The 19369-nt window shown below is 38.9% G+C and overlaps 1 protein-coding gene across 1 annotated transcript in view; it reads right to left on the bottom strand.

The window, feature by feature from the left end:
• Positions 1-19369, bottom strand: part of LOC126101200 (uncharacterized) — a 150025-nt gene that overhangs the window by 49532 nt on the left and 81124 nt on the right. Inside the window, exons 14-15 of the mRNA XM_049911895.1 lie at positions 13356-13713; positions 12519-12926 (exon numbers count right to left, since the gene is read on the bottom strand). Coding sequence (XP_049767852.1) covers positions 12519-12926; positions 13356-13713 — 766 coding nt within the window. The remainder of the gene's footprint in view (positions 1-12518; positions 12927-13355; positions 13714-19369) is intronic.

The following is a 19369-nucleotide window of genomic DNA, read 5'->3' as shown; positions in this document are numbered from 1 at the left end:
GAAACAGATGGTGTGCATTGATTCAAAATGTAAACACTAGGAAGAAGAATTCTATAATGTCACTAATTTCCCACAATTTATATTCCCCCATATTTACATTCTTTTTTAAAAAAAAGTCTCTTTACAAGTGTAAATATGGGATTTCATACAATATATAAGAAGGTTGAGAGAGAGAGAGAGAGAGAGAGAGAGAGAGAGAGAGAGAGAGAGAGAAATGGGGTTACACCACAAGGATTCGACAGGAAATTCAGTCAGCATTCTGAGTCACGGGGGCGCCACAACAAGGTGAAAGAGAAATACGTAATACAGTGCTTTTTTCCTTTTCATTACAATTTCAATTATTTGTCATTTGCTGTTTGCTTTCCCTACAATATTTTCTGATATTTCCACCGAGGATCTCCTCTACCCACCCCCTATCACTTCAAACCCATTTTCTTACCTCTCCTGCCTTCTAATTTTAACACTTTCCTTCTTTGACATCCATATTTTTTCATAATTTTTTAACTTCTCGGCTCTGGTGTTTAATTTATTATCTGAGATACTTGAGGATCTGTTTTGTTAGTATATTGTCAGGTACTCTGAACAAATGTATAAAATATAATAAACTTATTTTCCTTTCCTTCTTTTTGTTCTATGTTTTGATATATTTCATCACTGCTTAATAATTTTCAGACTTGTGTGCTTCTTACTGAACATAAAATGTTCATCATAATTCTTTCCTCCCAATACTTCTCGTTTATGTGACCTATAAATCAGCATTAAAGCTCTCTTGCATAGAGACAGTCTGGTTTCATTGACTGAGTTATAATGTGGTGTCAATGCATTTCTCAAAGTACCATTTTTTTAATTGTAATTAACCCATTTTCATGAATTTTCTCTCCTAACTAAACTTTCTAACTTTTATATTATTTGATACACCTTAAGTGCTAATCTGTGAACCTAATTTTTGTGGCTCGTAAATAATAAAAATTCGTGAATCGAAAAGTGAGTTAGGTGATTTAATTATATTTTTAAGCATTTAATTCATGTTGCAATCCATGATGACTGTGAATGTTGCTACATGACAATCAGAGAGGGAGGGGTATATGTAGCCTGTCGGTTGGAATTCCACTGGGGCAACTGTAGTGGGGAAGCAAATGGGGAAACTCAGCAAGACTATCCCATGGAAATGTACGCTCTGCAAAAAAGGCAAGAGAATCGATGGGCAGGAGGCAAGGAATTGTACCTTTCAGGCTGTATTAGATTACGTGAAATGATCTCTGAACTAGAAAGGTTGAAGGAACTCGGTAAATTAAAAAATAATGGTTGAAAGGGGAAGAGCTCTTCAGTGTCTTCATCTACATTTGAACTCTCAGTAATTAATAAAGTTTGACTAATTACCTAAAGTAGGTAGGGTAGGTAGGGAAGAGCCTTATCCAGCCGTATGTCACAGTAAGGTGCAGCAGACTCCTAGCAAAGCAAATAAGTATCGGTCATTATCAAATGAGAGTAGGAAGAAAAGAAACTGACAGATTAAAACTGCATCCCAAGCTTCATATCAGGGCATACTCCAGTGCAGAGTCAAAGTTTTATTCAGGAAGAAAAGAGTCTCCGTGCTAGGTAGTAGCCATGTCAGGGGTGTAGATCAGATGGTACAGGAGAAATTAGGAACAGAACACCAGGTCACAAGTATTGTAAAGCTAAGTGCATGCCTTAGCCAGGTGAGAGGAGACTTGGGTAAAGATTTTGACAAAGAGGATCAGGTTATCCTAGTATGCGGAGCAGGGAAATTACAGCATTAGGGGTGACCTGAATGAAATACGAACAGCAACTACAAACGTAAGTGTGAGTTTTGTGGAGGTCCTACAGCACCCTGGCGAGCCCTAAATACTGTGAACCCTGTGAATTGAGGAGGCTGCTGCTTGCTGAAATGGATCTCATATGAGTGCAGTGCCTGTTGCTACAACTGGGAGACAGGAATATACTAAACACAGACTACTCTTGAAGCAAAGATAGTTTGGCTGAGCTTGTTGAGGAAAAAAAAGAAAAAAGAAAAAAAAGAAAGAAAATATGACCTAAAGTCATCAGAGGTGTACCTTTTCAGGTTACAATGAGGATTCAGGTACCCAGCTAAGAAAGAAAATAACAGAAGAGCCCCACAAAATGGTTAAGAACACACAGAAAAGTAAGGTTATGTTTTTTTTCCTCAAAATATCAAGAGAGTTGAGTAATAATGCAGAAGAGCTTCTTGTCTGTTTGGAAAATTTAGAGAGCTCTGAAAAGACTGATAAACTTTGGTCTATCGGAGTATCACATAACCACAAGGTTAGAAAAGTTAAGATATAACAGATTAAACTCTAGCATCTTATTCATGCAGAACTAATATGGAAAAAGAATGAGATGTTACCTACATTCAGACAGAACGCAAGTTCGAAAACAATGAGACAAGTAATTTTTTAGCGACCAGCACATTCAAGTGTGTGTTTCTGAATTAATATTGAAAAATAGTTCATTTTTAATTGTAACTGTACATAGATTCCCACTGGGAAATTTTGAATGGTTTATGAGGAATATGGCGTTCTAACTATGCTATTTGTCAGGCAGCAGCAACTAGTTAATAGTCTATGGTGATTTCCATGTAGCATTTCTATAGGATTCTGATAGGATAAATGATCCTGAAACCTTATTTGGATCCTACAATTTGAACTCAGTAATTAACTTTCCAACATGGTTGGATAAAGACAGTAGGACCCAACAGATAATGTTTTCTTTGATGAAGCTCAAAGCAAGAAAATAACTCTGCATCCAATACCAAATGCTTTCTCTGATCATGATGCAAAGTTAGGATAAATAAGGTACTGCCATACAGAGTAAATACTACTCAGTGGAAATCAGGAATAGTAATTAATGACTCCAGGGCAAATGGTTTGAAGGCTAGTTTACAAGAGATGACCTGGCATGAAATTTGTGGAAAACTAAACATTGACATTAATTTTTTTTGAAAATATTTCCACGTACACTAATCAGAAAGGACATTAAACAGCATTGTGAAATACTGTGGACCACTAGAGATGCATCAGTTTACAAGAACAAGTAAAGATCCTACAGCTGTTGCACATTACAGGAACTACTTTAAGTTACGAAGAAAAGTTATTTAAAAAAAAAATCAAGAAACATTAAACAGAAATCAGGAACTCTGGCAACAGACTTAAGGCTACATGGAATGGAGTGAAAAAAAAAAAAACGGGACATCAGGTAACAGAACAAGATAACATCACTATTAATTAAATGGAAGGGCTGAAAATGAAAGGTCGCTGGCAGCAGATATGTTTAATAATCAATTTGTATATGTAGTAGAAAATGTAGATACAAAAATTTCACGAGAAAAATCACAGCAGTACAATGAAAATGCAGTTCTCATAAAATTCAGTCATATGAATGTATCACCAACTTCTCCTTGTGAAATTAAGAGAACTGCAATATATCATCTCACAAAAATAAAATTTCATGTGCATCTTATGTTGTTTCGAACAGGGTACTTTAAATTTGTTCCCATAATTGAGGGCATGCTGAAAGGTAATGCCTGCAAATTTTTTATTCTGTTCTCAATATTTCCTGAGGTACTACATGTCAGGCATATTACTCTGTCAAATTTCCCGCTTCACTGACGAAAGTTGCATCCCTCTGCCACTAGAGGATTCCGAACTATAGCATGTAACCTGACAGAGTTCAACATAACTATATTGGTGCATGAGAAAAGGCAGGCTGTAATTGAATTTCTAACTGCCACAAAGTTTGTCCATACATGGAACACCCTCACCTTCAGCATAACATTGACAGACCACACACAACCACTGTGACATATGCAACAATCAGATATCTTGGCTTCACCAACATTGATCATCTGACATACAGTCCTTACTTGGCCCCATCCAATTTCCAACTGTTTCCAAAGCTTGAAGAACACCTGTGAGGATACACTTTTATAGTGATAAAAGTGCTGCAACCAGCGGTGAGGTCGTGGCTGTGGCTGTGGCCGTGGCTGTGTCAACACTGTCAAACATTCTAAAGTACTGGTATCAACAAAATGGTCTCTCACTAGGAGAAATGTGTTCATCAGCAGAGAGACTATGTTGAGAAATACGTTGGCACAAAGATCTAGAAAGTTGATGAAGTTCGTTCTATTTAAAAAGCTTTAAGAATTTTTGCACAAAAAAATTTAGAGGCATTATTTTCAGTATGCCCTCATAATAAGCCCTGTATTATCTGAAACATGTAACGCGTTTAACCCTGGGCATTTTCCCGGAGGGACTGAAATATGCCATTGTTAAACCCCTCTGTAAGAAAGGTGGTATGAGAAATGCCAGTAACTACCGGCCTGTTTCACTTGCAACATTTTCCAAAATTTTTGAGAAAGTGGTGTGTTTCAGAATAGTATCCCATTAGAGGAACAATAACAACTTTAGCAAGTCACAGTTTGAATTTCAGAAGAGTTGCCCAATCGAAAATGCCATTTACACTTTCACTCACAAAATTTTGCAAGCATTAAATAACAAAATAGCACAGGCTGGTATCTTCTGTGATCTACGGTGTTTGACTGTGAGAACTATAATTATTCTCCTAGATAAATTGAGATTTTCTGCAACTGACGGTATTGCCGATCAATGAATTATATCATATGTACCTCAAAGAATGCAAAAAGTTGTACTTAGTTATGCAATCAACACAATCAAGGGAGACTCTTTTGACTGGGGCAAAATCCCATGAGATTCTCCAAGACTCGATCTTATGTCTGCTATTGTTCCCCACATACGTAAACTATCTTCTGTCTAATACACAACAAGAAGCAGTTAGTTCTTTTCACAGATGACTTTAGTATTGTCATCAGTCCAAGCATACAAACAACTACGTTACGGAAGTGGTAAACAATCTTATTGAAAGTATCACTGACTGGTTCTCTGCGAATGGTCTCACATTCAATTTAGAAAAGAGAGAGCAAGTCCATGTAGGGGTTCTGCAGCAATGATAAATGTAACACTTGGTGAGGAAATAATAAATATGGTGGAAACTTCAAAATTTTTAAGTTTCCATATTGACGAAATTTAAACTGGAAAAAACATGTTTTGGAACTCCTACAACAACTTGTTTCAGCCTCATTTACACTTAGAATCACTGCAAATCTATGAGAGAGACAGATAAGTTAAGTTGACGTATTTTGTATATTTCCATTCAATAATGTCATACAGAATTCTGGGGTAACATATCTTTACGACAGCCTTCATTGCTCAAAAATGAGCTGTAAGAATAATATGTTGCACTTACCCACAATCATCTTGTAGACATCTGTTTAAGAAGAGAAATAAAGAAATTCATTCACCCAAGCAAGCACATCTCAAGCGCACACGACCACCACTGGGGCAGCTCGGACCAGAATGTCATTCTGGTGTGTGTGTGTGTGTGTGTGTGTGTGTGTGTGTGTGTGTGTGTGTGCGTGTGCGTGTGCGTGTGCGTGTGCGTGTGCGTGCGCGCGTGTGTGTTTGTCTTTCTGTGATGAAGGCTGTGGCCAAAACCTAATGTGTAAGCATGTATCAAAGTAATCAGCAACCAATTGCATGAAAGAAATTTTTTGGGGGTACTTAGCGCCCTTCTTTAGATGGTTATAGCTACTGTATTATCTGTGAGTGTAAACAATAGGATGCATACAGCAAAATGCCGTGGTCATGTGGTTCATAGTGCCTAAAATCACAGGACCACAGCCACAATCCCGTGGTTCTAGGCACTATGAACTCCATTTTGCTGTATGCATCTTAGTATTGTCACAAATAATGCAATAGGTATAACCCTTCTGAAGAAGGGCACTAAGTGTCCAAAACTGGTTATGAAATTAAATTTCTTTTACGCAACTGATTGCAGATTCTTTCGACATATGTACAACTAGGGTTGCTGAGGAGGGATAAAATACTAAAAATAATGTTGCTTTTAATTGTACCTGTCTGCAAATTAGCATGTCATGTTTACAGTAAGCAACAATCTATTTTTTCCTCACAGTGCTGAAGTAGTTAGGTTTTTTGACTACTGCTTCACAACATATTTATTCCCTTATGACATCTGTTGTAAATAATCCTCTGCAGTTTGAAGGGAAATGACGTACATAATTACAACAGCAAAGCAAAAAATGATAGAACTCCACATTACTGTTGTCTTTAGCATAAAAAGGAATGCACAATGCTGCAACCAAAGTTTTTGATTACTTACTCTATAATACAAAATGTCTATCAGACAGCAAGGTATGATCTCTAAAAACAAACGGATAAAGTTTCTCCTTGACAACCCCTATATTTCACAGAAGAATTTTATTTATTGTAATTTGTAAAATGGTGGTGAGGAATTAAAAACTCTCTTCTGTATATTTAAAAATAAATAAATAAAAAAGTGAGCATCCAGCCACATTTACAAATGAGTGTTATGTAACATGACTCACTCCACATTGTTAAGATTTATCATGCAAGTGCTCCATGAAACCAACCAACCAATTTATGCCTATTATTAAAATTTAGGTTCTTTTTTCTAATTAGTAAAAATTTTATGTTTAGTTGTGGGGAATTAAGAATTTTTATTGGCTACCTGCTCCAAGAAGATTTAATTTCTATGTCTGTTACATTTTCATACAGTACAGTATCAACAGAAAATACCAGACATTTTACTTTCTATAGAAAAGACACGTCAAGTTGCAGCCAGGCACAATTAAAAGACACTCACATATAGCTTTCAGCCACAACCGTCATCAGTCCAGCATCTCGGGTCGGAATGCAACATCACGTGGGATGCAAGTAACAATCTGGAGGAGGTGGGGAAGGGGAAGGGGAAGGGACAGTAGTGTATGGGTGGGGAGAGAGAGACAGACACTGTCTGGTGGAGTGTGCAGTGACTCGATTGCCAGCAGGCGCAGCATCAGGGGATTGTGGAGCAGGGAGGTGGGGGAAAAGAAACAAGAAAGGAGAAGAGCAGGGAAAGATTGACGGATATGCAGGGAAAGACTGGCTGCAAATAATCAGGGTGAATGATGGGAATAGGGAAGAGATGATAGGACAGTCGAGGTGGAAACTGTTGGGTGGAGGATGTGAGGGGCGTACTGTAGGTTCAGGATGGGAAAACTATGGGAGCAGAGAATGTGTTGTAAAGGTTAACTCCCATCTCACAGTTCAGAAAAGCTGGTGGTTGAGCGAAGGATCCAGATGGCTAGGGTAGTGAAGCAGCTATCGAAACCAAGTGTGTTATGTTCCGCTGCATGTTTTGCCACAGAGTGGTCTACTTTGCCCTTGACCACAGTTTGGTATTGGCCATTCATTCTGGTGGACAGTTGGTTGGTAGTTATACCAATAAAAAAAGCTGTGCAATGATTACAACAGAGCTGGTAAATGGTGTGGCTGCTTTCACAGGTGGCCTGTCCCATGATGGGGTAGGACAAACCTGTGGCATGACTGGAATAAGAAGTGCTGGGTTGGTGGACTGGGCAGGTTTTGCACCTGGGTATTCCACAGGTATAAGATCATTGTGGCAAGGGGTTGGGATTGGGAGTGGCATAGGGGATGGACTAGGATGTTGTGGAGGTTGGGTGGGCGACCAAACACCACTTGAGGAGGGGTGGGGAGTATCTCAGGTAGGATGTCTCATTTCAGGGCAAGATTATAGGTAATCAATGCACTGGCAAAAGATGTGGTTCAGCTGTTCCAGTCCAGGGTGGTACTGGGTGACGAAGGGGAAACTTCTTTGTGACTGATTTTTGAAGATGGTGGGAGGGGAAATGGCACGGGAGATCTGTTTGCGGACTAGGTCTGGAGGATAGTGCCTGTCTGTGAAGGCCTTGGTGAGACCCTCAGCGTACTGAACAACAGAGTTTTTGTCACTGCAGATAGCCCCGGGTATCCAGGGTACATGGGAGTGATCTTTTGGTGTGAAAGGTATGACAGCTGTCTAAATTCAGGTACTGTTGGTGGTTGGTGGGTTTAATGTGGACATAGTGCGGATGGAACCATCCGAGAGGAGGAGGTCAGCATCTAAGAAGATGGCATGAGGAGGACCATGTGAAACAGACTGGAGAGAGGGTGTTGAACTTGTCATAGAATGAAGATAGGGTGTCTTGGCCCTGGGACCAGATCATGAAAATATCATCAATGGACCTGAAGCAGACTAGGTATTTGGTGTTTTCAGAGGCTAGGAAGGTCTCCTCTAGGTAGCCATAAAAAGGTTGGCATAGGAGGGTGCCATACAGGTGTCCATGGCTGTGCCACAAATTTGTTTATATACTTTCCCTTCAAATGAGAAGTACTTGTGGATTAGGATAAGGTCAGTAAGGTGTATGAGGAATGAAGTAGTGTGTCTGGAGTCTGCAGCACACTAGGAAAGGTAGTGTTCAAGAGCAGTAAGATCATGGGCATGAGGGATGTTGGTGTAAAGAGGGGTGGCATCAATATGATAAGTAGGGATTCAGGAGGTTCAGGGGTGGGGATGGTGGAGGGTTGGTGAAGGAAGTGGTTGATGTGTTTGATATGGGATACAGGCAATTGATTGGAGGCATTGGTCACTCAGTGCCGAAATTCTTTCAGTGGGGACACAATAACCAGCCACAATGGGACATCCAGGATTGTTGGGTTTGTGGATTTTTGGGAGCATGTAGAAGGTGGGGTGCTGGGTGTCATAGGGGTGATGAGAGGAACAGATTCAGTGGAGATGTTCCGGGAAGGGCCTAAGGTTTTAAGCAGGGATTGGAGTCTGTGTATGACTTCTGGGATGGGATCACTGGCAAGAGTTTATAGGTGGAGGAGTCCGATAATTGGCAGAGACCTTCTGCCAAGTAGTCACAGTAATTCGTAACAGTGTTGAAACCTTTGTCTGAAGGTAGGATGATTAGGTCAGGATATGTTCTGAGGTTGAGTGTGGCTGTTCCTTCTTCTACTGAAACATTTGTGTTTGAGGAAGGGGCCTGGGGAGTGATGGTGAGGCTAAGTTGGCGGTAAGGAATTCCTGGAAGGTGACCAGCAGGCAGTTACGTACGGAGGAGGGAGGGGGGGGGGGGGGATTATGGTTGGATCGTGGTATTAACTTTAAGAGGCATGGTTCAATGTAGAAAGTAGGGTGATTTTGGTGGGAGGGATTGGTGGCAAAGAAGTGCTCCCATGGCAGCGATTGGGAGGAGGAAATAGGTCTTTGACAAATCCAGCATGGTTAAATTTGGAAGTAGGGCTAAAGGTGAGCCCTTTGGATAGGACTGAAACTTCTATGGAGCTGAGGGTTTTGTGGAAAGGTTAACAACAATGTTAGGGGAATGTTTTAGTTCTGGATTTCATGGAGGGTTGGTAAGGTGGTTTGGGGGATGCAGCAAGCTGAAAAGATCAGTTAGGCAGGGATTACCAGCTATGAGGGGTGGACAAGAAGGATGACTGTGGGTACGATAGGGGTTAGATAGCAGTGCCTTGAGGTGGCAGTGGGAAATCATCCACAGAGGTGGTGTCTGGAATGCCCCTCCAGGTGCTGCTGTGACAAAAACTCCTTTGCTCAGTATGCTGATGGTCTTCCAAAGGCCTTCACAGGCAGGCACTACCCCTAAACCTAGTCTGCAAACAGACCTCCCATGCCATTTCCCATCACACCCCAATCCACCCACCATTCCCAAAGACTAGCCACAAAGGAGTGTCCCCTTTGCCACCCAGTACCACCCCAGACTGTTACAACTGAACCCTATGCTTCACCAGGGGTCCTGAAATGTGGGGTATCCTACCCGAGACACTCCCACCCCTCCTAAAGTGGTGTTCTGTCACCCACCCATCCTCCACAACATCTTAGTCCACTCCTATGCCACTCCCAATCCCAACCCCTTGCTACAATGATCTTATAACTGTGGAAGACTCAGGTGCAAAACCTGACCAATCCACCCACCCAGCAGTTCCTATTCCAGTCCTGTCACAGGTTTACCCTACCTCCCAAGGTGCCAGTGTGAAAACAGTCATGTCATTTACCAGCTCTGCTGCAATCATTGCACAGCTTTTTATACTTGTATGACTACCAACCAACTGTCTACCAGAATGATTGGCCACCGCCAAACTGTGGTCAAGAGCAAAGTAGACCACCCTGTGTACAACGTGCAGCTGAACATAACACACTTGATTTCAATGGCTGCTTCACTATCTGAGCCATCTGGATCCTTCCCTCAACCACCAGCTTTTTAACTGTGAGATGGGCGTTATCCTTACAATACATTTTCTGCTATCATAGTTATGCCAGCCTGAACCTATAATAATGTGCCTTCACATCCTCCACCCAATAGTTTCCACCCCATCTGTGCTATCATCTCCCTATCCTCATCTACCACCCTTGTTTATTTGCAGCCTTCTGCCAACAGATCCACTGACGCAACACCTGTTGGCAGTCTAGTCACTGCACACTCCATCAGACAGCATTCGTCTCTCCCCCACCCGTACACTACTATCCCTTCCCATTCCCCTTCCCCTTCATCTTCACCTTCACCTTCACCTTCTTCTCCTTCTCTACCCCCTCCAGATCGCTGCTTGCATCCCTCGTGATTGCATTCCCCAAAATAATCAATTTTTGAAAACATAATGTAATTGGAACGATAAAATAATCCACTCACCAAGTGGCAGCAGGAGACCACACATATAAAAGGAATTACAGAACCCCAGGTGATGGGTTTGTTTGTCAAAAATTGTCTAAGTATTTCACAGATTAGTTCTACCAGTTTAGATGACTAAATTCTTGGGTTTCTTTATTTATGGCTTCTCATCAAAAGAGTCAAGTATCTCTTTGAAACCAACACATATTTTTAATTCAGTGATTCAGTAATTAAGTAATTTAAACTTCAGTAATTCAGTAATTTAAACTGCAGTGAATTTTAGACTTCAATTTTAATATTTATCCTATGCAGGATCTGTCTTTCTTGCAAACATTTTGATATTCATTTAATTGGATGTTCACAGAGTTTTTTCAGATGTATTCAGCAGAATTTTTTTAGAAGTATTAATAGGTTGCTGGTAAGGAAGGTATTCCTATGTAATTATCGATTCTTTTCTTGATACTTTGTTTGCAATCACCTTAGTTATTTTTCAATCCTTGAACTATCATTTTGTTTATCAACAACTGAGTTAAAACACCTGTGAAGTTTTAAGATTCCATTCAAGAAACCATGATTCTTCATCTATGGAATGGAAGGTAAGATCAGCAGAAAGTCCTACCATAAAAAGAAATTTTTTCAAAGTTTTAGTTGTTTCAAATCTGAGGATAAATTGAAATTTTGGTGACCTTTGGCCGTATCATGAGGACCACAAAACATTTCCCAATAGTTTTTGCACAGCTTATTCGTTACAAAATTTTCAAATCTTGCATTGTACCGGTTAGCAATTGTGCATTTTTCTACAGAGTGACTGCATGAATTCACAATAATAAACTTGTGTGACACATGTTCCTTATGGAACTCCTATCTGTCATGACAATCAATTCGTGATTGTTAGTGAAGATTATCACTTGTTTGATCTTTGCCCATTTTTGTCACAAGGAAAGTGTGCCTCTCACTAGTGAGACTGTGGTTTTAACTCTGGCTTAAAGTCTAGCATACAATTAAACAACTGAAAGAATATGATGTAAGAATGCTTCAAATTACAAGTACTGTAAGGCTGCAAGTCCAGATATTTCTGTTTCCCTTCAGCAGTCAAAAAATGAGAGCTTCCATTCTGTACAAACTTTTCCCTTAGTTTAAACAATTTTTCAGAATTTTGGATACTGGATTGGTGGTATCCCTGTGATTTTTCAAATTTCATCGGTTGCCACACTACAATCTTCTTCAAGGTTGTCTGTCATAAGTTTTAAACTCTATTAATAAATTGACATTTTCAGCCTTCCTCGTCCTAACTGTACAACCACCGTGCAAATAATAAGAAGAAACACATACAGTGCATGGTTTACTCACTGATAACACAATTTAAAAGCACTGTGAGTGCCCGACAGATTTTTACTACAAAATTTCAATTTTAATGCACAACTTTCAATCTTTAACAATTCTTTAGCGTATGCAAACTGTACAAGTTCCACTATAAGCTCACATTACTTACAAACAGAGGACACTACACATGAAAAGAAACCACTGCTTCTTCCTCCAGCCTTCAACTGCCCCATAGTTAATTTTCACTATTGTTGTGCCATCCATGCTCTGTTGCAAATGTGTGGGTTCATTTACAAAATATCCCTTGTAGAGAGTGACAAAAAGCTAATCCTAGTAATTTGGCGAACTGGATCACATGGTATATATCAAAGGCTACCAAATCTTACACCTTATGCATGTGTCTAGCAACATACCAAGGTCGCCCCTACCTCCCTCTTCTGGTAGGTTTACATTTTTTGTCTTTTTATTTGGTTGTAGTTTTATGCCATCCCACGTAAATGAAAAAGCAATTTTTCAAATAACTTCAAGCATGGAAACAAGTGACTGGATAATTAACCACCGTCCATGAGGAATTAACAGTAATACTCACCCGTAGTTGTTGATTCTGTTGAGGTCTGGGCTTGGGCGGCCTCACTCTCTCTTATCACAACAACAAAAGCTCTCTTTTCTGGGTGCCGGTCAACAAGGTGTCTCTCTACTATATGTCGTTGGAAGTGAAAGTATGGACAGTGAGCACAACCATAAAGGCGGTCGCCATGCATACGTAAATGAGCACCCAGCCTTTCAAGAGGAACTTCAGGTGCAGAAGGCGGACAATGAGGACAGCGATAGACTACTTCATCCAGGTGTAATGCACGGAGGTGATGCCGCAACATTGCCTCGCTACAGGTAAGATAGCTGCAGCCTGCTGCACTACAAACATATCTTCTGTGCTCTTCCACATATTGTGGTACAACGTATTGTTGCTGTTGCAACTGTCCCTCTTCATTAGCTGCACCTACAAACAAGTCAATCCGTTACAACACACACTGCTGACATTTCAAATAAATTATATTTCTATTGTTTATCTTGCATCTTTACTGATACAAGGAGATTGTAAAAATTATTCCAAATATTTCCTAGTTGTCCCTTACTCCTCACAAACTGTTTAAATGTGCTTCATAGATTCAATATACATTTCCCCACAACTAATGAATACTACAGATATTTATTGAAAACCAAAGAATAATTATTTTCCTTCTTTCCAAGACAGTTTCACAACTCTTATCAGAATTGTTTAACCCAAACCCAGATCTTCAATAACTAGTATCTTGTAAAAAAATTTAGTAAGGAAAGTATCACCAAGAAGATTTTATATTCACACTGCTCTTCAGACAATTATCCATATTGTAATGACAATGGCTGAAGTGAAGAAAATAAAACCTACCAGCAGTCACTGCAGTGCCAGAACTGCTACTGGTCCCTGGGGTGGCTGGCTTTGGAACACCAATATTAGAACTGGCAGCCAGATTAGTCATTTTGTCAAACATTTTTTCATTCCGTTCAAGGCATGGAACAGGATTTACAACCTCCACTGTGGGAATGTCTGCAGGGTCAACATCTGGATCCAAATGCAGGCCTAAATGTCGCTTCATGTTGCTACGCACTTTCGTTTTGAAAGAGCAAACCGAACACTCTATAGGATCTTTCAGAATTGCACTCATTGGCAGTAGATGTATCTCCTCTGGTCGGTAAATGGTTTTGACCACACGGCCAGTTGGGTTACGTTTTGGTCTTCCTTTTCCCTGAAAAGCAAGACTTCACTATTTATTTTGCATTTTAGTCTAAAGTATTTGCCAGAAGTCCTTTGGAACTATTTGTCTGGCAAATGTGTGACATGTTTAGTAACTGTTATGTAAGCATACTTAGATATCAGAGAAAACTACTACATATTTCTTGAAATTGTGAGAAACAACAACATCAACTCTTAGAGGAACACACAATTGAAGACAAAAGCAAATTTTACAAATAAAGGAAAATCAAATACAGGAATGTTACATTCTGAGTACCCTCGGTTTGGATACTGCATGTTTGACTATTAATCCACATTTCCTGGGTTCCCATTTTGATCTTTGTCATGCAAACATTCTTAACAAAAATAATCAGCTACAGCAGCTGAATCTATCTAGTACAAGAAGTCCCCCCTGCTCCTGCTAATGGCTTTGTCAAAAACAGGGTTGAGGATAGAGTGCGACAGGCAATTGAAACCATTACTTTACACATAGGAAATGGAGCCTCTAACTAAAAAAGTTTGATAACGATTTTTCCAGTGGTAAAATATTCTATTTTGGTCTCCTAATTCAATCTTTGGGAGGTGACTACCACGTGGAAAGGTGAACACAAGAAAAATTATTGAAAGGTGAACACAAGAAAAATTATTGAAAGGTGAACACAAGAAAAATTATTGAAAAGTGAACAAACAAATAACATTCTACAAGTCTGAGCATGGAATGTAAGGAGTCTGAGTGAAGTAAGGAACCTGGACAATCCTTAAAAAATTGCATAGGATAAAATCAGCCACATTATGGATGTGGAAAGAGCATAAAACATGTCTTGCCAGAGGAATATCAACAGCATGAGAAAGTGGTTTCAGGAGGGGGGGGGGGGGGGGGGTAGGATTACTTATGAATACGAAGATAGGGAAAGAATGAATTAATGCAAACAATTCAATCTTTTGATCATTTTCATCACAATGAAAGCTAATCAATGCCTTTAGAAGACCTGTGATCAAACAAGGCAAAAAGTGAGATGTAAAATTCCTTCAGAATTTATAAAATTAAGGGAGAAAATGGCAATTGAGAAATTATACAAGTTAATGTGTGGATCTGTGAGAATGGACACATACAATCAGAAGTTTGGAATAATATGAACACCTTCCAAAAGATAACAACGGCAGATAAATGTGATAACTCTCACACAATCAGCTTTACAGTTCATGCATCTGAGATGTTATTCAGAATAACATGTACAAGAAGAATTTGAGTAGTAGGGAATGAGGATCTGTCGGATGACAAACAGACTGGGTTTTAGAAAAGATGAGGCAGTCCTGTTGCACTTGATACTGGAGGCAAGATTTAAGAAATATCACAACACTCTCGTGTAATTTGTCAACCAATAAAAAACATTAAACAACACAAAATTGTGCAAGATGTAAGAGTTCCTTAGAAAGAAAAAAGAAGAAGAAGAAGAAGAAGAAGAAGAAGAAGAAGAAGAAGATTATGATGATGATGATGATGATGATGATGATGATACCAGCTATTGAGAAAGACAAGTAATATCGCTGGTAGGCAATGAAAGTCTCTTAATTCTATTTTATTAAATTTTTCCGGAGAAGCAAAAACACTTGCTTAAAAAATAATATAAAGTAATACAGATACAGCTGCAACCTGTGGAATGTTTAACTATTGACAGATTAGAGAAATCCATGAACTTTCAATTCTCTCTTTGATAATGCAGTTACCAGTTCCTGGAATTATGAGGTTTCATAGACAGATGGACTTACAAGGTTTTCATTGCCTACCATCGAATACAAATGTACAAGAACCATGAGACAGCTACAAGAATGGAAGAAAAAGAAGAAAGTGTTCGGATTCAATCTGTATTCCTAAGAATCAGCGAGATTTAAGTTCAGGGAGAAAGGAACACAACAATAAAATCTGCTGATGGCACACCTATCCTCTGTAAAAGTGAGGAAGATTTAGTCCGTTGACTGGAATGGACAATCTACTAAGCACAGAGTATGGATTGATAGTAAATTAAACAAAGACTAAAATATTGAGCAGCAGCATAAATGGGATTGGCAAAAAAACTTAACATCAAAATTAAGGATCGTACAGCAGACAGAGTGAAGAAATTCTAATAAAGTAGTCAGTCACATAATATTTATTCACAGTAATCCCACAAAGTGTCTCCTCTGGTGATCTGTGAAGATGACAAGCAGAACCAAACATATGCCAGCAGGCAAGTTCGTCAACTGTTCAATGGTCGATGAATACGTCTTCTAGCATATGTTTGACTCCACTCACCGTCTCCACAGATTGCTACAGGGGCCACTCAATGGTCTGAAGACGCAATCATATTATCAGAAATCAATAAGGAAATCTGCTACCCTAGAGGAAAAATAATGCACAACAGATAATGCAAGGTAGATATAAGAAGCAGACTGGTACATGCAAAGAGGGCATTCCTTGCAAAAATGTGTGTGCTTAACATCAAATGTAGGGGTTAATCAAAATTATGTATTTCTGAGAATGCATGTCTGAAGTACAGTAGTGTATGGAAGTGAATCTTAGGCTATGGGAAAGAGAATTGAAGTATTTGGAATGTGATGTTACAGAGGATGCTGAAAATTACATATATTGACAAGAAGTGAAAGGGTTCTATATAGAACAGGCAAAGAAAGGAATACATGGAAAAAATATTGTCCACAGAATAGAAAAAAATAATAATTATAAGTAAGATGACAGGATGTGTTAAAAATGTCAGACAATAACTCCCATGGTATTAAAGGGAGCAATAGAGAGCAACAATTACAGGGTGGGGGAGGGGGATTTAGGTGTAATGACCCCTCTCCCCCTCCACCTTTTAATATTTGCCTACTTCTCCCAAATCCCAACTCTCTTGTGTCAACATAAAGCTGGAACTTGTTTCAACTTATGGACTTCCTTTGTATGCTGTATTTTGTTAAGACACGCCTACCTTTGTTAATTTTACCCTTCACAAAAAACTAATATAATGCAACTCTTTCTCCAGTTTGATATGAGAATGTGCTTTGGTACTTAACAATGTAGGTCAATCTACAATGGGATTAATATGAAGAGCAGCTGAGTAAATCATGTTGTTAACAATACCATAAGCACCAAGTGACATGGAGATGTCAGTATTTCTATAACTGAGTGAAAGCTTTTTTTCTGTTTATAATTTACTGTGTAACTATTTTTGTATCACATTACTGTGCTTCTACACAAAGAAGAAAATTGTTACATCTCTTAAATTTTACATTGCTTAAACACTGAAGATACAACAGAAAATCTGTGTTATAGAATTGGAAAAAGGCACTTGACATATTGAAAAGCAGCCAGTAAAACAATGCCAACAGACTACCCAAGAGACCAAAAGACACTGAGCATGGTAGAATTAAGTTTTAATTCCACACAGGGTGAAATTTGTGTGTCATCGTATTAATCTGGTTCAGTTACAAAGAATATAGAATTGAGTAGTGTCTAGATCACAGTACCGGCCCTCTGGGGTATCCAGGGTGGAAAGGAAACTCTATCCCTCAGTAAAAACCAATTCGAACCTCCACATTGTCACTGGGTATTGCCATGACTGACTCCCAAATAGACTCACTGCACACAAACAATTCACAAAATTTTGTTCTATTGATTGGCAAGCTTCAATACGGATTGCCAGAGATTTTGTCAAGCCATTGTATGTTAAGCAGTGGCTCACCATATTTAATATCGAGGATTGGTCTTTAAAGCTCATGTTTCCAGCTTAATCCCCTCACGTTTAAGAGCATTTCCAAGATCTTTATATATAATAAAACCCTTATACAATACATTTTAGTCATGGCAGGATACATACAGTTCCAGGGCTTGTACGCTTCCCAGGGCCTGTGATGAAGGCAACTAAAATATAAAGCTTTGAGTGCCCTAATCTTCAGCTCTTTCAGGTGTGAAAATAAAGTTCACTTTAATAGAAGCCTCATGTGTCAAAATTAAGACGAACTGTCTTCTGTGTGTCATAAATCTAAAATCAGTGGTTGCTGTCAACTCTATACCTCATGACCATCTGTAAGTGACGAATCATTTTCATTGTTCTAATGATGTTGGAGGACGAACAAATGATTGCAAAATCATTCACAAATAAAAAGCGTCATCTGCAACACTTTACCATGAGAGTATGCTACTGACTGAAATAGCAAAGACAGTTACTTACAACTGAGCTTTTGAGTGACAGCCATTCTATTGCATGAAACAGCCTGGCAGGATATCAGTGGTATGTCAGCCAAAAATAAATAACCATAGAAAGGAAAAATAACATAAAAATTAAGAAATAGTCACAAAGGTATCCCTTGTGTAGCTGTTTCGGACTGAAGTTCCTTGAGGTAGATTCCTATGTTTTTCAATACAAAAAATATTCCTACCCAATCCTGTATACATAGGAAGCCTGTTGTATAGATGCTTCAAACGGGGTGAGGTAAAAGAGTGAAATCTCCCAAACAAAAACTGAAGGTGTCTAAGGACCTAAATGGATTATAAACTGAAGAGAAGTCACAAGTTGCTCTCATGTTCCTGCCTAGTTCCCACCACACCTCTAAGTGTACTTTTACTCAAATCACCTTAAGAATTTGAGGAGGATAGTTACTGATTTATTATCATCCAAGCAACACAATAAAATGACATTCTTTGTCTAATTTCTTTATCTGTCTACTGAATGATTGTGTAACCTGAGTAGTATCTTTTAATAGTGATCAAGGTAGAAATTTTGAAGCAGACTTTCTGTTATTTACAATACCTGCTTCTTCTTCTCCTGCTGCTGCTGCTGCTTTTACAGCCTCACTGGAGCACTTCAGTCAATCATTTTCTGGTCATCTTCAGTAAGTATTCTTTTCGAATCACCTAGTACTTTTTCATCCACTGTTCTGGGGTTTTCTGTTATTGCTACAGAAATACCCTTTTTATTGTCGGTCATGTCTCTCTTTTTGGTCGACATATTATTTTTATGTTTTTCAGTGTCTTTAAATTTTCTGTTTTGCAAATTGTTCAGGCTTAATTCTAGTTCTTCCATATCTTCCCTGATTTCCTATATCCATCTTACCTGTTGCATCAGGTTCCAAAGTTTCTCTATAATTTTTCTTGGTAATCTGGTTTCTGGTGTCCTCAATAATGTGGCTGGGGGGAATGTCCTATAGTACCTGCAATGGGCTCCAGTTTGCTAAGTACCACTTCATTTGGCACTAGCCACCATTGTACATTTCTTTGATGTTTCTTATTTATGTTTGTTTTAGTTATTCTTCTCTCTACTTTTAGGATTTGGTCCATTATGTTTCTCTAAGTGAATTTGAAAAGTTTCATTTTGGTATGTCACCTCTTGTTGAACCATCAACTTACATTGTTTTAATTTTGTTTTGATTGAGAGACTTTTTTATTGTATGTAGACCATGTTAATTTTTGAGCTTTATTAATTTTATTAGTTCTTTCTTGCCATACAGGTTTCACATCCAAGTTGTGTGTTATAATTTCTCCCAGGTATTTAAACTGTTCCACTGCTTTTAATTTCCTGTTATTTACTGCTATGTGGCTGATTACTAGATGATCTGCTACTGTTATCTCAGTATTTTTGAATAATCATCTGGAGCCCTATTTTTTGTGCTATATTTTGTAGGTCTGTTATTTG

Source organism: Schistocerca cancellata, chromosome 9 (genome assembly GCF_023864275.1).
Source record: "Schistocerca cancellata isolate TAMUIC-IGC-003103 chromosome 9, iqSchCanc2.1, whole genome shotgun sequence".
Classification (NCBI taxonomy): domain Eukaryota; kingdom Metazoa; phylum Arthropoda; class Insecta; order Orthoptera; family Acrididae; genus Schistocerca; species Schistocerca cancellata.
This window is presented reverse-complemented; position numbering and strand designations above follow the sequence as displayed.